General features: G+C 33.7%; 2 protein-coding genes and 1 pseudogene across 3 annotated transcripts; all 3 read left to right on the top strand.

The window, feature by feature from the left end:
• The first annotated feature begins 149 nt into the window (after positions 1-149).
• LOC104749591 (26S proteasome non-ATPase regulatory subunit 1 homolog A) lies at positions 150-6061 on the top strand. The gene is made up of 13 exons (XM_010471251.3): positions 150-544; positions 1112-1181; positions 1410-1515; positions 1819-1927; positions 2010-2178; positions 2498-2958; positions 3071-3206; positions 3316-3564; positions 3662-3882; positions 3976-4234; positions 4355-4587; positions 4667-5186; positions 5525-6061. The coding sequence occupies exons 1-13, from the start codon at positions 399-401 to the stop codon at positions 5858-5860; spliced, it is 3015 nt and encodes a 1004-aa protein (XP_010469553.1). The 5' UTR covers positions 150-398; the 3' UTR covers positions 5861-6061.
• A 605-nt stretch (positions 6062-6666) lies between these two features.
• On the top strand, positions 6667-8289 carry LOC104753305 (putative xyloglucan galactosyltransferase GT13 pseudogene; annotated as a pseudogene). Its single transcript, XR_015585357.1, has one exon. The product of XR_015585357.1 is annotated as a putative xyloglucan galactosyltransferase GT13 pseudogene (transcript).
• A 2104-nt stretch (positions 8290-10393) lies between these two features.
• On the top strand, positions 10394-12127 carry LOC104749590 (putative xyloglucan galactosyltransferase GT12). Its single transcript, XM_010471250.3, has one exon. It carries the CDS (start codon positions 10446-10448, stop codon positions 11961-11963), a length of 1518 nt encoding a protein of 505 aa, XP_010469552.1. The 5' UTR covers positions 10394-10445; the 3' UTR covers positions 11964-12127.
• Positions 12128-18073: the final 5946 nt, after the last annotated feature.

Raw genomic sequence — 18073 nt, 5'->3', positions numbered from 1 at the left:
ATATATTACTGAAACAAATAGCAAGGTCAGGAAACTACCAATCAATTTTGTAAAAGCAATTGGGCTTTTTCGTGAATCTAAACAATATTGGGATCCATACAAAATAACACAAAACTTTGAGACTATATCGTAAGGAAGTTATACATTCGGGGTAGTTTCTAATATCCTGACTTGTTCGGTAAGTCTATAAATATTCGTAGTTTGCATTCAAGTCCCTGAATATTTTCTTTTCACAAATCCCCTGCTTTTATTTTTTCTTTCGTCCCATAAACTCAAAAAACACTCCTTTCAAATCCAGTAGTTCGATTCAAGACGGGTCTCATCGAAAGTTCGATTCTTTCGTCATCTGATTTGCTTTCTGTTAGGGTTTTCAAATTTCGATTTAGTGTTCTTCATCAATGGCGACACCCATGGTTAGTTCAGCTGGAGGGTTACTAGCAATGCTCAACGAGCCTCATCCTGCTTTGAAGCTTCATGCCCTCTCTTATCTCAACAATTTGGTTGACCAATTCTGGCCCGAGATCTCCACTAGTGTTCCCATCATGTAAATTCTCTCTTAAACCCTATTTTTGTGGTTTCCGCTTTGAGATTTAGGGTTTTGTTTTCCAATTTGATCTGTTTTTGATTTCTGGGTTATTCGGGAGAAGATTATTGGATTTGGATTGCTTGAGCTCTCTTTGTGCTTAGGATTTATCGATTTGTGAATTAAAGTTCAAATATTTTGGTCGGCATGGATTGTGGCGATGTGAATTAATGGGTAGGATAAGAAAGGGAAGTGTTTTCTTAGGTATGACTAGCTTTAGCAAGTTCTGTAGTGGTCTTTGTAGATTATGAATGTGCAATTGATATTCTAGTTTAGCAACTAGCGGTTTTTTCTGTCATAAAGATCTAACTTCTTCCTGGACATGGTAATGCTCTTTCACTGATGTAATGTAAAGGCTTGGATTCCTTTTTGCTTCATCATCTTACTTGCTAGGGGTAGTACTTAAAGTTGTAGAGGCTGTCCTGGCACAATTCGTAGGTTTTATGATACTGTTACTTGCTAGATCTCTTTAATGATTTGTACTGCGTGATAGCTTGACTGAAGCGATATTTTTGTTTTTGTTTGCAGTGAGAGTTTATATGAAGATGAAGAATTTGATCAGCATCAAAGACAGCTTGCTGCGTTGCTGGTCTCTAAGGTGCGATTTAGCGATTTTTAAACTGAAGTGGTGTCTGGTTGTAGTTAATGTTTGATATATGTTGGTGGAGGAATGTGTAATTGTTGTTCTGAACACATTATGATTATTTTTTTCCTTATGAGCTGGTGGATAGTGGTAGAAGTTTGGGGCGGGACCTTTTTCTAATTACGTTATATGATTGTATTACAAGATATGTTTTTGTTGATGACCCTGGTTGTATTTTTACAGGTTTTCTATTACTTGGGCGAGCTTAATGATTCGTTGTCCTATGCCCTTGGAGCTGGGCCCTTATTTGATGTTTCGGAGGATTCTGATTATGTTCATACGCTTCTAGGTGAGAATTTTAAGAAGTTTGTTGCTGCGTTTACTCTCTTTATGCTGTTCTCTGTCTGTAGACTCTAGCTAGAGTAACTGTTGACTACAAATTGCTTATCATATTAACTTGACTCAATGCAAGAAAAGCATATGGAACTTGCACGACTTATTATCTTAAAAATAGTCTTGAAGTTTGCACATCCAGATATTGTTTTCTGCCTTTTTGAGTAGTATAATACTGGAAAATGATAGGATAAATGATTGATGACTATTCGAGTATAAATGAATGTATACTCATTAGATTCTTCTGTTATGTTTTCAGCCAAAGCAATAGATGAATATGCCAGTCTCAGATCAAAGGCAGTTGAGTCGAATGAGATGGTGGACATTGATCCCAGGCTAGAGGCGATTGTCGAAAGAATGCTTGGAAAGTATGGAATGCCTATGCATCTAATGCTCTGTCTTCTTAGTGCTTCAATTGTTCCTAGTTCTTACATGGTTTTCCATCTGCAGATGCATCAGTGATGGGAAGTATCAACAAGCCATGGGCATTGCGATTGAATGTCGGAGATTGGATAAGTTGGAAGAAGCTATCACTAAGAGTGATAATGTTCAGGGAACTTTATCATACTGCATCAATGTTTCTCATTCCTTTGTTAACCGCAGAGAGTATAGACATGAGGTGAGACTGATGTTCTCAGACCTGAGAAATTTGATGGTCTGATTCTATTGATTGATTAGAAGTTAAGAACGGTCTAGTTTTTGCCTCATCTGGAAGATATCGTGATCATTTAGTTTTTATGTTACATCTTCCAGTCTCATGTATGCTAGCGTCCTTTCTTTCTTAAGCTGTAACTGAAAGTCCTGTTTCTTCATTGATACCTATATAAGATGAGTCAATGCCGGGATGATAAAAGTTCCTTTTTGTTGGCCATGTAGTCTAGGCTGTTTAGTTTGCTTCATTTCAAAAGGTTATGACATATCCTTGTCTCTTCTTTCAGGTGCTTAGTTTACTTGTTAAAGTCTACCAGAAGCTGCCTTCTCCTGATTATTTGAGCATTTGTCAATGCCTCATGTTTTTGGATGAACCACAAGGTGTTGCAATCATATTGGAGAAGCTTCTTCGTTCGGCGAGCAAGGATGATGCTTTATTGGCATTGCAAATTGCGTTTGATCTTGTAGAGAACGAGCACCAGGCCTTTCTCTTGAGTGTTAGAGATGGCCTTCCTGCTCCCAAAACACGTCCTGTAGAAGCAACTCAGACTGTTGAAACTACTACTGCCCCATATGAGAATCCTTCGGGGGATGTTCAGATGGCGGATGAAACTCCAGCTCAGACAATTGTGCACGAGACAGATCCAGTTGATGCTACATATGCTGAGAGATTAACAAAGATCAAGGGAATTTTATCCGGAGAGACATCTATTCAGCTGACACTTCAGTTTCTTTACAGCCACAACAAGTAAGTGTCTGTTGAAGTTTTGAGATCTTGAAACAAGATACTTTATTTCTTCTAAAGTTGTTTATTCCAGGAAGTCCTGATTTGGCCCATTAATAATTTTGTCTTTCTGTAGATCGGACCTGCTGATACTGAAGACAATTAAACAGTCTGTAGAGATGCGAAATAGTGTATGCCACAGTGCTACAATATATGCTAATGCCATTATGCATGCTGGAACTACAGTGGACACTTTCCTTAGAGAGAATTTGGTAAATTATATATTTCCACTCTAATATTTCTGTATGTTTGAGTTTGACTGTCTGTGTGGGTTACTGTATTTAACTTTCTTTTCATTTTTTTTCTTATTTGAATTGACAGGATTGGCTAAGCAGGGCAACCAATTGGGCTAAATTTAGTGCCACAGCGGGATTAGGTGTTATTCACAGAGGTCACTTGCAACAGGGTAGGTCATTGATGGCTCCATACTTGCCTCAGGGAGGAGCAGGTGGTGGTGGTAGTCCTTATTCCGAAGGAGGTGCCTTATATGCTCTGGGCCTTATTCATGCTAATCATGGTGAAGGAATCAAGCAATTTCTACGTGATAGCCTACGCAGCACCAATGTTGAGGTGATTAATTAATATCTTACTTAAATATAGCCTCTTATTTTCCATGGCAGCCTCTTTGTTAAGAGAATTAATATATATTGGGAAAATATGGATACAGGTCATTCAACATGGAGCTTGCTTAGGTCTTGGCTTGTCAGCTCTTGGGACAGCTGATGAAGAGATATATGATGATGTCAAAAGCGTGCTTTATACTGACAGTGCAGTTGCTGGTGAAGCTGCTGGCATCAGCATGGGTTTATTATTGGTTGGAACTGCCACTGAAAAGGCAAGTGAGATGCTCGCTTATGCTCATGAGACACAGCATGAGAAGATAATCAGGTAATGTAAAGTCTTGAGGAAATTATGGTGAAGAGGGTGCATGGTATCTTGCCTTTGTTTTTTCACTAATCAGCATCTGGAATGCGTTTTTAGGGGATTGGCTCTAGGAATAGCTCTTACGGTATACGGAAGAGAAGAAGGAGCAGATACCTTAATTGAGCAGATGACTAGAGATCAGGATCCTATCATTCGTTACGGTGGGATGTATGCATTGGCATTGGCTTACAGTGGAACTGCAAACAACAAGGCAATTCGACAATTGCTGCACTTTGCTGTATCTGATGTCAGTGATGATGTTAGGAGAACCGCTGTTCTGGCACTTGGATTTGTCTTGTACTCTGATCCAGAGCAGGTCAGTTTCTGATGTTCCTTTACTTGCGACCACTAACTTCCATTTCTTTAGTGCTTCCATTATTTTTGTGTTCGCGTACCTTCCCTAATGGATTCTGATGATTTTTTTTTTAAACTGTAGACTCCCCGTATTGTATCTCTGCTTTCTGAGTCGTACAATCCACATGTTCGCTATGGTGCGGCTCTTGCAGTGGGTATTTCTTGTGCAGGCACTGGCCTCAGCGAAGCCATATCCTTGTTGGAGCCACTTACATCAGATGTTGTTGACTTTGTTCGTCAAGGTGCTTTGATTGCAATGGCCATGGTGATGGTTCAAATTAGTGAAGCAAGCGATTCTCGTGCTGGAGCATTTAGGTTAGTATTAATCTTTTTTCTTCAGCATTGGGAGGCAGAGAATATCTTGGGAGACTGAGAATTTTATTATGTTTTGTAGGCGCCAACTTGAGAAGATCATACTCGACAAGCACGAAGATACAATGAGCAAGATGGGAGCGATTTTGGCCTCTGGTATCCTCGATGCTGGTGGTAGGAACGTTACTATAAGACTGCTCTCTAAGACCAAACATGACAAAGTCACTGCTGTTATTGGCCTTGCGGTCTTCAGCCAGTTTTGGTACTGGTACCCACTGATCTATTTCATTAGTTTGGCCTTCTCACCAACCGCTTTCATTGGTTTGAACTACGACCTTAAAGTCCCAAAGTTTGAGTTCATGTCACATGCAAAACCATCTTTGTTTGAGTACCCAAAACCTACCACGGTTCCTACAGCCAATACCGCCGTCAAACTCCCAACTGCTGTTCTCTCAACCTCAGTTAAAGCCAAAGCTAGGGCTAAGAAAGACGCAGAGCAGAAAGCTATTGCTGAAAAAACATCCGGTGCCGAAAAGTCCGTCAGTGAAAGTGGATCTGGAAAAGGAAAAGCATCAACTGAGAAGGAAGGAGACTCTATGCAGGTAATGTTATCAATTTCTAGTCTCGTCTAGTAGCTTCTGTGATTGATTGCCTGATTAGTCTCATAATCACTAGACATCAGATGTTCTCTTCTTTTTGTGTGCACACGTTATACATTTTGAAGTATCAAGTTGATGAATTCTATAGGGTGGTTTAATCTAAGTCACGGTTTTAAGATCAGATTGGAATAGTTATGGTATTAGTTTCAGGTTTGTTTCAGATGTATTTTTTGGCTGTTCAGTTTATCGGGACTGAACATCCCTAGATTTCTGTCTCTTTCGTCTTTATTGTGTATTTGGACCAGCTGTGTTTTTAAAGTCTTGTCTCCGTGAACCGTCAGGTCGATAGCACAGCAACAGTCGAGAAGAAAGCTGCTGAGCCAGAGCCAGCGTTTGAGATTTTAGTGAACCCAGCTCGAGTAGTCCCAGCTCAAGAGAAATACATAAAGTTACTTGAAGACAGCAGATACGTACCAGTGAAGCTAGCGCCATCAGGTTTCGTTCTTCTCAAAGATTTGCGTCAACACGAGCCAGAGGTTCTCTCCCTGACCGATGCACCAACTTCAACAGCTTCTCCTGCAACCGGTGCAGCAGCTGCTGCACAAGGAACCACAGCCTCGGCTATGGCCGTAGATGACGAGCCACAACCTCCACAAGCCTTTGATTACGCTTCATAATTGTATTCTCTTTTTAAAATTAGTTGGAATTTGTTGTTGGTTTTATTGGTTTCTGTTGTAAGGCAAAAAGCAGAGAAAAAACAGATCTTTGAACTTTGATACTGCTTGTCATTTGCAATTGGTTTCAAGTTCAACTACGATCTTGTGTTAGGTACTTTTCGTTTTTATTACAATCTAAATTTTAGTGTCATTTTAATTTTATTTGGTTGACTTCAACTACGCGTGATCATATATTTATTTTCATCTAAAAAGATCTTCGAGGCCATGACAAACGCGCAAATTAATTTTCATATTAATACTATGGTCATATAATACATCCCAAGTATGTATGTAAACTAAATGGAGTAATTGCCAAGTCTCTATGGTCTTTCTTTAATTTTCTTTGTAAAAGTGTCTATGGTCTTTAAAAGCATTTGAGTTTTGTATCAAACGTGTTTCACTGCGTAATATAGCACTAATCATCTCAATAATTTATAATCCTTTAAAATATTAGGACAAGTGGAATGTGTCATTTTATATGACAGACTGACACATGCTGATGGTGTAATACTGTAATGCCTATATTTTAATTTAAAAACAAAAAAAATAGGAAAGTACATTAACTTATTTGTATTCTCTCCCTTTATCCATTAAATTGACTTTGCTAAGATCATAGCACTTATATTTAAAACAAACTGATACACAGAGATAACAAATTAAAAATTCCTATATCCACCAAGTAGAAGAATAATCTTTTATTTTTCTGTAATAATCAATTTGACTTGTTTTTTTATCGTATCTTCTTCATAAAGTAGTACACCTTTCTTTTCTCCATTTTTCTCTGTAATCAAAGTGAGACAATGGAAAAATTCAATCCAAAAATGAAAAAGGTTGTGAAGAAACGAGCTCCAAAGCTTTTGATAGAAATCTTACCTACACCTTTGTTCTCTATGCTCCTTTTGCTTCACATCAATCAAATCGCAACCATTCTCTTTCTTTCCGACAAATATAACCCAAATATCACTGTGAATGATAAACAAGGAGGAACAGACACTTGCACCGGAAGGTATGTGTATATCCACAGTCTTCCCAGCAGATTCAACGACGATCTGATCAAGAACTGTGAAGCATACATCGAATTACGCAATAAGTGTAAGTACCTTGTTAACTCTGGTTTTGGTCCACGGATCTTGGAGGACGATCATAACCATACCACTCGAGTTTTAACCATCGAAACTGATTCTTGGTACTCAACGAACCAATTCATGCTCGAGGTTATCTTCCGAGAGAAAATGAGACACTACGAGTGTTTGACCAATGATTCTTCCCTCTCTTCTGCTGTTTTCGTCCCGTTCTATGCTGGATTCGATGTGAGACGCTTTTGGGGATATAACGTGAAGCTCAGAGACGAACTTGCTGAAGATCTGGCTCGATGGCTTAGGGAGAGACCAGAGTGGAGAAAAATGGACGGAAGAGATCACTTCTTTGTCACGGGACGTGTTGGTAGGGATTTTAGAAGGGTTTCTGATCAAGATTCAGACTGGGGAAACAAACTGATGCGATTGCCTGAATTCGAGAACATAACGATGTTATCCATTGAGACAAATTCTTGGAGCAACGAGTTTGCGGTCCCTTATCCAACTTACTTCCATCCAAAGAGCCGAACCGAGGTTAAGAGATGGCAAAGGCAAGTGAAGATGACAAGAAGACGACACCTTTTCTCCTTTGCAGGAGCTAATCGGCCTGAATTGAAGGAATCTATAAGAGGAGAGATTATAAGACAGTGCCTTGCGTCACAAGGAAGATGCAAATTTCTTGATTGTGATACATCGAGTAAAGACTGTAGTGATCCGCTCAAGGTAATGGAGGTGTTTCAGGATTCGGTGTTCTGCTTACAACCACCAGGAGATACGCCTACTCGGAGATCGACATTTGATTCGATTTTAGCGGGTTGTATACCGGTTCTCTTTAGCCCGGATTCGGTTTATAACCAGTACAAGTGGTATTTTCCAAAGGACCATACAAAGTATTCGGTTTACATTTCGGAGAAAGATGTGAAAAATGGGAAGGTTAGTATTGATAATTTGTTGGCTGGTATTGGTGAAGAGAGGATTTTGAAGATGAGGAGTGAGGTTGAGAAGATTATACCAAAGATAATCTATACAAAATCGGGGGAGGTTGGACCGGAAAAGATTGAAGATGCGTTTGAAATTACAGTGGCTAGGGTTCTTAAGAGAGTTCAAGATGCCATGGATCTGACAACTACATAAATTTCTTAGGGGCAATATATATTAAAAATATTATAGAGTGCAAATCTACAGTATAGTGACTAACATGTATATGATATATGGACTTATTGTTTATTGGTTTTGAGTTAGAAGCGCATAGTCTAATATGATATCAAATCCCTGATGCCGGACAAAATGTCAATTCTGATTATATTTACTCGAACATACCAATATGCATATTTAGAAGAACTACCATCTCAAGGGTAGCGTCCTATATATGTGTGAAGAGTGCATTTGCATTAAATCTTTTTAAAATTAATTAACATGTATTAATTTAAAGGCCCGATTATTATTTTTATATGTAATTAGGGTGCATATTTGAAAAAATTGAACAAGGACCATAAAATGTAGGGAAATTGGCAGAAGTAACCAACAAAAAAACTTTAATTAATCCATTAACCATTCTAATCATCACCCTATAATATTTTTTATATTTTCTATAATAATGATAGTTTTGCTCATATGACATTATGAATAACTAAACACACCCTCTCTCACGTGCATCCCCTCCTCATTTTCTTTTTTTTTCTTCCTTTATTTTTCTCATTTTTTTGTTTATCTCTTATTTGTTCATTTATACTTTACAATAAAATCTAGGGAAATTCTCATAAATCTATTTACACAAATTATTTGGAATTCACAATCTTATTTAAAAATAAACATTTTCTTTTATATTTTTATTTGATTTTTTTAATTGAACAACTTTAACTCAATAAGTAACTAAAATAATGTAATTATTTATTCTACTATCCTATATAGAATACAATAATATTCTATTACATTTTCTTAAAATATATATATTCTACTATTAATTTATTTTTCTTGTAACCTAATTTTAGTATGCTCTTAATTCGATAGTTTGGGTTCTCTATGTTGCATATAGTGTAATTTCTTCAGAAATTGTTAATTTCGGTATGTTAAATTTCATATGTTGTATATTTCTTATGAAACGGCTTGTTTCATAATTTTTTATTTCACTTCATACCATCATTACCAGTATTATCAATATATTTTAAGAAAAATGTTTCATTCTATACTATTTAGTTTTGTGCTATACTATTTTATTAAGGTGTTGTAAAAAAAATATTCTATATATTACATGTGCGTGTGTCCTTCACTGATATCATCTTTAGTCTTTTTATATTGGCCAATGGTTATTCACTTATTTTTCTCATATATATTTTGTGTTCCATGCGTTTAACTTGTTTGCTTGGTTGCCTATATTGTATCTCTTAGGGTATATTATCACCGCTACCACCACCACCATCACCACCACCACTGCAACGACCATAGTCATTGTTATCATTTTCGCCATCACTATTGTTTAACATCATTATGTCTTTAAAAATGAAAAAAAAAATGAAAAAAAAAAGAAATAATGATGTCTTTAGATGTTTGAACAGAAGAATTAATGTCTAAGCAGAGACATTTCATATCCTCAAATTATGGGATGTTTTAAAATTTTATTTTAGAGACATTTTTATTAGTATGACCGATAATGAGTCTTAGAGCCGGTCATGCTCGAAGGGTACATTACAGATTACCAAATAGTACGGGAAGCACTCAATAGATTTAACATTGTTAATCTTTTGGTCTCACTTGACTTGTGACAATACATTTGGTACTACTTTATCAGATTACCAATTGGTAAGGTTAATCTTGGGGTACAGAGGCGAATTGAACCGTATTAGTTAAATACACTTTAGCTAAAAAATTCGCATCAAAGAAATTTAGCTAATTGTGCCAGTAAGGTAGAAAATTAACAGTTAATGGAAATGTTTTTCACAAACACAGTTTTCTTAATAAAAGATAGAAAAGCTTACCTTAACTAATTAATCAGAAAATTAAGAGGAGATTTATATTTCTTACCAAAACAATGAATTAACATTTGTACCCAAAGATTAATATCTTTTTGATACAAATTAAAAAGCTTGTATCGTTTACTTTTCTGTACCCAAAAAAAAAAGTTAATGTGAATCATATGTGAATATTTAGTATAAAAGTTTCCTAATAGTCATATTATTTTCTAATTATTATTTGTGGAGTACAGTTGGCTAAAAGAGTTGAGATATCTCCTTGACATATGTGAATCATCTTTGCGTGTCCAACATGGAAACTTTGTTTTCAAAAAGAGTAATGCATTTGAGTATAATCCTTTGAATTCAGTTCATCATATATGGTCAAATATCTATTACTTTGTTTGGAAATGTAATTAAAAAATATATATTAATTTTCCTTTTTCTTGAGATCACATATTTTTAATGTTAGATCTGATAAAAGTAATACCAAATGTATTGTCACAAGTAAAAAGAAAGAAGATGAAGAAACAAGTTCCAAAGCTTTGGGTTGTCATCTTAGCTGCGTTTGTGTTCTGTCTTTTCGTTCTGTTTCAAATCAATAAAATAGATTTGATCGAAACAAATCTCAAAATCATCACTCATCAAGTAAACAACTTCTTCATCTCTATCGCTGCTTCACATAATCAAACTCTAACTCGCACCATAAATGCGGATGAGAGAGATGGAATCAGAGCAAAACAGCCTAAGGAAGAAGAAGAAACAGATACTTGCGCCGGAAGGTACATTTATATGCACAATCTTCCAAGCAAATTCAACGACGACATTATCAAAGACTGTCGTCCACTCATCAAATGGTTCGATATGTGTCCATTCATGGTCAATTCCGGGCTCGGTCCACAGGTTTCGGAGTCCGATAACACCACAGCAAAAGTCTTAACCGTGAAAACCGGTTCTTGGTACTCAACGAACCAATTCTTGCTCGCGGTTATCTTCCGAGAGAGGATGAAACACTACGAGTGTTTGACCAACGACTCGTCTCTAGCCTCAGCGGTCTACGTCCCCTTCTACGCGGGGTTCGACGTGAGCCGTCATCTCTGGGGGTACAACATAACGGTGAGAGACGAATTAGGGATAAAGCTGGCTCAATGGCTAAGAGAGAAGCCCGAATGGGGAAATATGCACGGTCGAGATCACTTCTTTGTAACCGGACGGATAGCTTGGGATTTCAGGAGGGGTCGCGATGAAGATTCAGATTGGGGAAGCAATCTGATGCTGTTACCAGAATTCGCAAACATGACAATGTTAGGTATAGAAACAACTGCTTGGGCTAACGAGTTTGCGATTCCTTATCCGACTTATTTCCATCCAAAGAGCTTCACCCAGATTTGGAGATGGCAGAGGAACGTGAAGAGGGTGAAGAGGAAATATTTGTTTTCGTTTGTTGGAGGTCCAAGGCCTAATTTGGGTGGATCTATAAGAGGGAAGATCATAGAGCAGTGCCTTGCATCTCACGGTAAATGCAATTTTCTTAACTGTAATGTTAATGACTGCGATAATCCGGTTAAGATTATGGAGGTGTTTGAAAATTCGGTTTTCTGTTTACAACCTTCGGGAGATTCGTATACTCGGAGATCGATTTTTGATTCGATTTTGGCTGGTTGTATACCGGTTTTCTTTACCCCTGGTTCGGGTTATAACCAATATATTTGGTATTTCCCTAAGGATTATACCAAATACTCGGTTTACATACCGGAGAAAGAAATGAAAAATGGAACGGTTAGTCTCAAAAACGTCTTGGGTATGATTGATAAGGAGCGCATTACGAGGATGAGAAACGAGGTTGTGAAGATTATACCCAAGATAATATACACTAAACCGGGATTGGTTGGACCGGAGAAGATCAAAGATGCTTTTGACATTGCAGTGGATAAGATTCTTGATAGGGTAGCAATGGTTAAGATGATGATGGAAGAAGGGAAAGATCTTCAGAGTGAGTATTCACAAGTAAAGGATTTGAACAGACTCGAGGTTGTATGAAAAAAAATTGGTTAAGATATATTGAAAACTGCTTAAGACATTATAGTTTATGAATGCACCGTCAAGATTATAGCATGTTTAATCACATTTCAGATGCATTTTGTGATTGTAAGTACATTTCATCAAGTTTTTTTTTTTTTTGAAAGGATGCATACATTACAAGTTTACAACCTTCTAACTTTCTCGTTCCTATGGAGCAACCAAAAAAACGATATGAATAGTCTCTCGGAAAAATATATATAATTTAGAGACTATATAATAGTTGGATTTTGTTGTATAAATTAGAATGTTTTGAACTTACGACAAGACAATTTGACTTTTCGTTCTAAAGAATTTTGATAGCTTAATCATATATATAAATAGAAGATATGTAACTAAAACCATACATTCAAGGTTATATATACATGAAAAGTGAAATGAATAAGCATATCACACATATTGTGTCAAAATACATTAGCTAGGAATCAATTCAAGTATTCAACAAATAATATTCTCCACATTAGGAAACAAGTCAACAAAAAATATTATCCTTGGAACTCTAATTCACTATAATCTACATCAATTCATGAATGAAGGTTCAACCATTTGATTTTGACATCTAATTTCCCGGTTATCGAATTGTGTCTTTTGTGTTACTTGTGACATCATTTTTTTTTTTTTTTTTGTTAATATACTAATATTGACATGATGAGTTTTGTGATTTGTAAAGTATGTGGAATTAAACTTTCACATGATTTTTTTTTTCATGCAAAAATCATTATTAATACTTAAGCTAAAATATGATTGGTCTTACAAAATGCTGACCTTAACCTATTACAACTCAATTTTAAAAATTCAAATGATTGACGTGAAGTTTTCGAAGGCTTGAAATCTGTATCACGAATATCCATCTAGTTATAACATAAAAATTAAAATAAAATGTTAATTCATACATGATTGGTTTTTCAATGGAATATCAACCAATCACATATACACTTTCTCATATTCTATTTATTATAGGTAATGTATCAAAAAAATTCTAAAATACATGTAATGAAAATAATATGAACTAAGAGTAAATAAATAAATAACATTCACATAAACCTGCAAATAAGTAAGACTACATTCATATAAACTTGTTTGGTTATTTTGACGTCAAAATAATCTCTACCATCTTCTTTATTTTTGCTAAAAAAGCTAAATTCAATTATTATAAATTAAATATTTGATTTTTTTGATATAATCAATAAATTGATATTTTGATATAACTATTTAATGATTAATACTCATTTTGTTGAAGTGATGTGTATATATCAACTCTGTGAATTCTACTTCGGACATATAGTTGATATAATAGTTTTTATTTCTTTCAAACGTAGTTTATGTTATTAAATGCAGTGACATTCATGTAATTGATGTTGTTAAGCTCTAAACCCTTAACCAGTTAGCAATTCGATTTAATTTACAATAAAACAATTTTCCATTAAATCTTTTATTAATTTCATGATTAAACTCCAAATTCATAAAAGTATAATTAAGCTCCAAATTCAGAAATCGATGATCTCGATTACAAAAAAAATTGTAAAAATTATTATTGTTTAAATAATTTTTTGTTGTCTCATGATTCTTTAAAACATTTTTTTCTGGTACCGAAGACCTACTTACATATATCAAGAAAAAAATTATTCAAAGATTCTCTGCATTTCATTATTTTTAGGAAATTTGCAATTCTCAAAGTCTTAATAAAGAACAATCATGGTAATTTCATAATCTAACAATATGGTAAAACAGTGGAAAAAAATTCAAGAATATATTAAATCTACACACGTGTCTCAATTTATCATCGAAAATATTTGCTTCTAAAATATTTTATTAACCTTTGATAGGAATTGGAATTTTAGTCTCTATCAACAAATCAATTATTTCGTACTGGTTATCCCCATTTGGACCAATTATTGTATTTTCTATTTTAAAGTACATATAAAAGTTTATCTTATTATATAATTTTTAGTTGTCAAAATTAGCTATCAACAGAATTGTAACACGTGTCAATTGTATCGATAAATATTTTTAAACAAAATAATGTAAAAGTTCTAAACCTATCCTAAAAAAGAAACAATATAAGTAAAAAAATATTATTTATATATTCATAAAAAACATTAAAAGTATTTTTAATTTATTAAATTATAAACATAATTCTGTGGGAAACTCTTTTTTTTAATATACATTAATTCAGAAAATGACTTAAATTTCTCTATCCTATTGAAAAATTGTTAATTTTATTTATAAAATTTGACCTTCTGATCTCATCAAATCTCGAGACATGTCAAAACTGTAATTAACATGATAGCCACATGTTCAACTAATTGATAAGGTTTTAACACATATTCCATAGTTTAAGCTCAATTTAAAAAGTGGTATTGAAAAGAGCTATATTTGAAATTCCTCCTTTTAAAAAAATTGTAAAACTGTAGCTAAATCTTATGGATGTTTCCTATAAATATAAGTCATATGTGATATTAGCTATAATATATTTTTTTGCCAAAAAATTAGATTTTATATATGAATACTTAACATATATTTTAGACTTCAAAGTCTAACTTTGTATGCTTAAATTTATGATTAAATTTTAAAGTATTATTTATATACAATTTGTAATAAAAGCTGCTAAATTTGTAATAAAAAGACATATATGAATTAACATGTATATCACAAAGATTAATCTAGGAACAATCTATTATTAAATTATTGAGCTATCCGATGTTACAATTTTTTCACATTCAATATAATCTCATTCACATAAGAATAAAAAAACTACATACACTAGAACTTCTATAAGTTAATACTCGGTAAATTAATAATCTCTATAAATTAATAAATTTCTCCGGTCCCAAGTTGTAAATAGTGTAATTTTGGATACTATTCGATAAAATAATAAATTAATAACTTTTTCAAAAATCCCATGTAAAAATATGGTCCCATCAATATCATAAATTAATAATCAAATAAATTAGTATATATATATATATATATATATATCTTAGAAAATCTAGTGAAATATGAATCTATTGTTTTTTGTTTGTTCTTGAATTTACATTCTTGTTGGAGAGCATCTATAATCTTTCTGACTACATCAAAAACTTCTGGTGTTGTCTTCTCGAATCGCATCCAAAAATTGTAGGGAGTTCTTGACGCGATAATTGTTTCCTTATGTGTAACTGGTTCTAAAGGTACCGTCATATCTTCTTCGACTTCATCATCACCTTGAAAAATAGTAGCAGCAATTTCTTCTAAACTCTGAATTTCTGATAAAAAATCCTCTTCATAAATTAATATTTTATTAATTTATCGATAAATTAAAATCTCTATAAATTAATAAAATTTCATGGTCCCGACTTTATTAATTTATAGAGGTTCTACTGTATTTGAGAAGATATACGAATACTTAAACGAAAATTAATTATTTAATTTATAATATTTTTATATTAAAAGTAAAAAAAATATTATATTTTTCACATCATATGTGATATTGTTTTCTATTTTTTTTTCCTACATGGGTTAGAAAAAATTAATTTAGAAACCCGTCCTAATCTAGTTTACATAGAAAATTCAGCTGAATATTAATTATCCATATTTGAAATACTGTATCATGTTTAGAAATAGTTAATAACAAGATTTTGACATGTGTACTGTGAATGTTAATTATCTAGTCTTATTATATAAAGTTGGGTTTAAAAGTTAGTCATTAATAAGATTTTGACATGTGTCAAGTTATCAATCTGAGATTTTGACATGTGTAAATATTTAATAGTAATAAATTCAAAAAAAATATTTAATAGGAGAATTTGATTACAACAAAAAGAAAATATTTTGTTTTTAAAAATATTAATAAAGTAAAAAGCTAATTATAAAAAATTTCAGAATTTAGAAAAAAAACAAAGTTTTTTAAAATAATTATAAGGAGATTATATATATATATATATATATTGCATAAAATTCGAAATTATAATATTATTTACTTATTTTTAATTTTAAGTGATTAATTATTAAAAAAAAGGATTAAGGAAAATATATTTTTAATTATTAATTCTAAATTTTGTACTCACTTCTATATAATCAAAGATCGCCTCATATTTAAATATATATATTTTTTTTGTCAACAAAAGATTAGCTCAAATGAGCCAGTGAGGTGGGAAATTGTTTACAAACAAAACATGGTGCGAATAACCACGCGCTTGACGTGCAGGTGAATCCGCATTTAAATAATTTATTTAAAAACATTGATTTCAACTTTGTTTAATTGGGAATATATTTTAATGGAAAGGTAAATTTTTCTTATTTTCTTAAACCAAAATTTTCTACTATTTTCTCCCTTTTCAGTTGGGAATAGATAAGATTATTATGTTGACCAAAAAAAAATTAATATATGAGTCATCTTTTTCTAATACTGTATTTTAAAATTTATTGTAATATTTTTAAATTGTTTTAATTTATATTTTAATCTTTGAATGATTTGGGATTCATATATTAACATGCTTATAATTTTCTATTGTTTATTTAATTATGCCAACATAATTTTCTTTCAATTTCTCAACCTTAATTGGTGGTCATAACCTTTTTTTTTTGCAAACATAATTGTTACCATTATTCATCAACCTAATGAATTGATAAAATAGGCTAGTCAAACACAAGCGTACAACAAACATAGATATATAGATTTGAAAAAAAAAAATCGTTGTTGATAGATCTATAAGAGCTCAAAGACTCTGACACCCTGGTTTGCGGAAATGTTTAAAAGAATTGATTTAGCCACATACGTCATCAAAATGCACTTATTTTTTCAGTCAAGGGTCTTGAAAGAACTTCATGATGGGAGACCTTTCTGGAAGTGATTAACGAAATTGCGCGAGTGAGGACAAAACACAAGAAAATATCATTTGTTGATTTGTAAGGTCGGCAATCAAGTTTTTAAAGACTTCCAGACGTAACAAACCGGCCATCGAATATGGGTTGGTCCACAAGCCGGGAATAGATGTAGGGCCACTTGGGAAGGTGGGCCCATGGACTGAGAGTAGACATGGGCTCACTAAACAATGTGGCGGTTGAAGCGTTACAGAGACAGAGGCTACATCATGATGTGTCAAAGACACTTCCACGAATACATTGAGAAATTTAGCATTATTTACTATCAAAAGATTTTGTGACGATTGAAAAAGGTTTTGACGTTTATTGGTCGTCAGAGCAAGCTATTTTGAGATAACAAAAAGACGTGAACATTTTCTCTCCACACAGGATGAGGGCAGAGCCGAGGTTCTCTCTATGGTGGAGAAGGTTGGACACAAGGTTATCTACCCAACAGAGTAAGGTGGAGGAGGTTAGACGCAAGGTTATCTCTCCAAGGGAGGAAGATGGAACCAAGGTTCTCTCCATGATGGAGGAAGTTGGACGCAAGGTTCTCTCCATAAGGGAGAGGGCAGAGCCGAGGTTTTTTCCATGGCGGTCATACATTATTGTGATGATACATCATTGATTAGTATATTATGTTATTTATAAACACATTAAGCCAACTATTTTACTTTCACTTTGGCATAGTTACTATCACGAATACATTGGGAAATTTAACATTAGTTACTATCAAAAGATTTTTTTGTGAAGTTAGAAAATTGTTTTTACTTTCATTGGTTGTCGGAACAAGCCATTTTGAGATAGCCAAAATACGTGAATATATTTTCTCCACATAGGAGGAGGGCAGAGCCGAGGTTCTCCCTATGGTAGAGAAGGTTAGACACAAAGTTATCTCCGCAAGGGAGGAAGGTGGAGGAGAATAGACGCAAGGTTATCTTTCCAAGGGAGAAAGGCGGAGCCAAAGTTCTCTCCATGGTGGAGGAGGTTGGACACAAAGTTCTCTCCATAAGGGATGAAGGCGGAGCTGATGTTTTCTCCATGGTGGTCATACATTATTGTGATGATACATCATTGATTAGTATATTATGTAATATATTTTTTATTCAAAATGTTTTTTGAGCCAACAATTTTAGTAATTAAAAAACTATGCAGAAGTGAAAGTAATATATTTGGCTTAATGTGTTTACATAAACAGTTTCTAGATGGTGATAAAGCATATTTTTGTA

Source organism: Camelina sativa, chromosome 16 (genome assembly GCF_030686135.1).
Source record: "Camelina sativa cultivar CO46 ecotype springtype chromosome 16, ASM3068613v1".
NCBI classification, from domain to species: Eukaryota; Viridiplantae; Streptophyta; class Magnoliopsida; order Brassicales; family Brassicaceae; genus Camelina; species Camelina sativa.
Note: the sequence above shows the minus strand (reverse complement) of the source record. Positions and strands in the feature narration are given on the sequence as shown.

Bases quoted from the DNA above. Each gene is read 5' to 3' on its own strand.
- LOC104749591 (XM_010471251.3), top strand. From the start codon at position 399: ATGGCGACACCCATGGTTAGTTCAGCTGGAGGGTTACTAGCAATGCTC. The intron at 1,516-1,818 runs GTGAGAATTTTA...TTATGTTTTCAG, and splicing joins TTATGTTCATACGCTTCTAG to CCAAAGCAATAGATGAATAT. The intron at 2,179-2,497 runs GTGAGACTGATG...CTCTTCTTTCAG, and splicing joins GCAGAGAGTATAGACATGAG to GTGCTTAGTTTACTTGTTAA.
- LOC104749590 (XM_010471250.3), top strand. From the start codon at position 10,446: ATGAAGAAACAAGTTCCAAAGCTTTGGGTTGTCATCTTAGCTGCGTTT.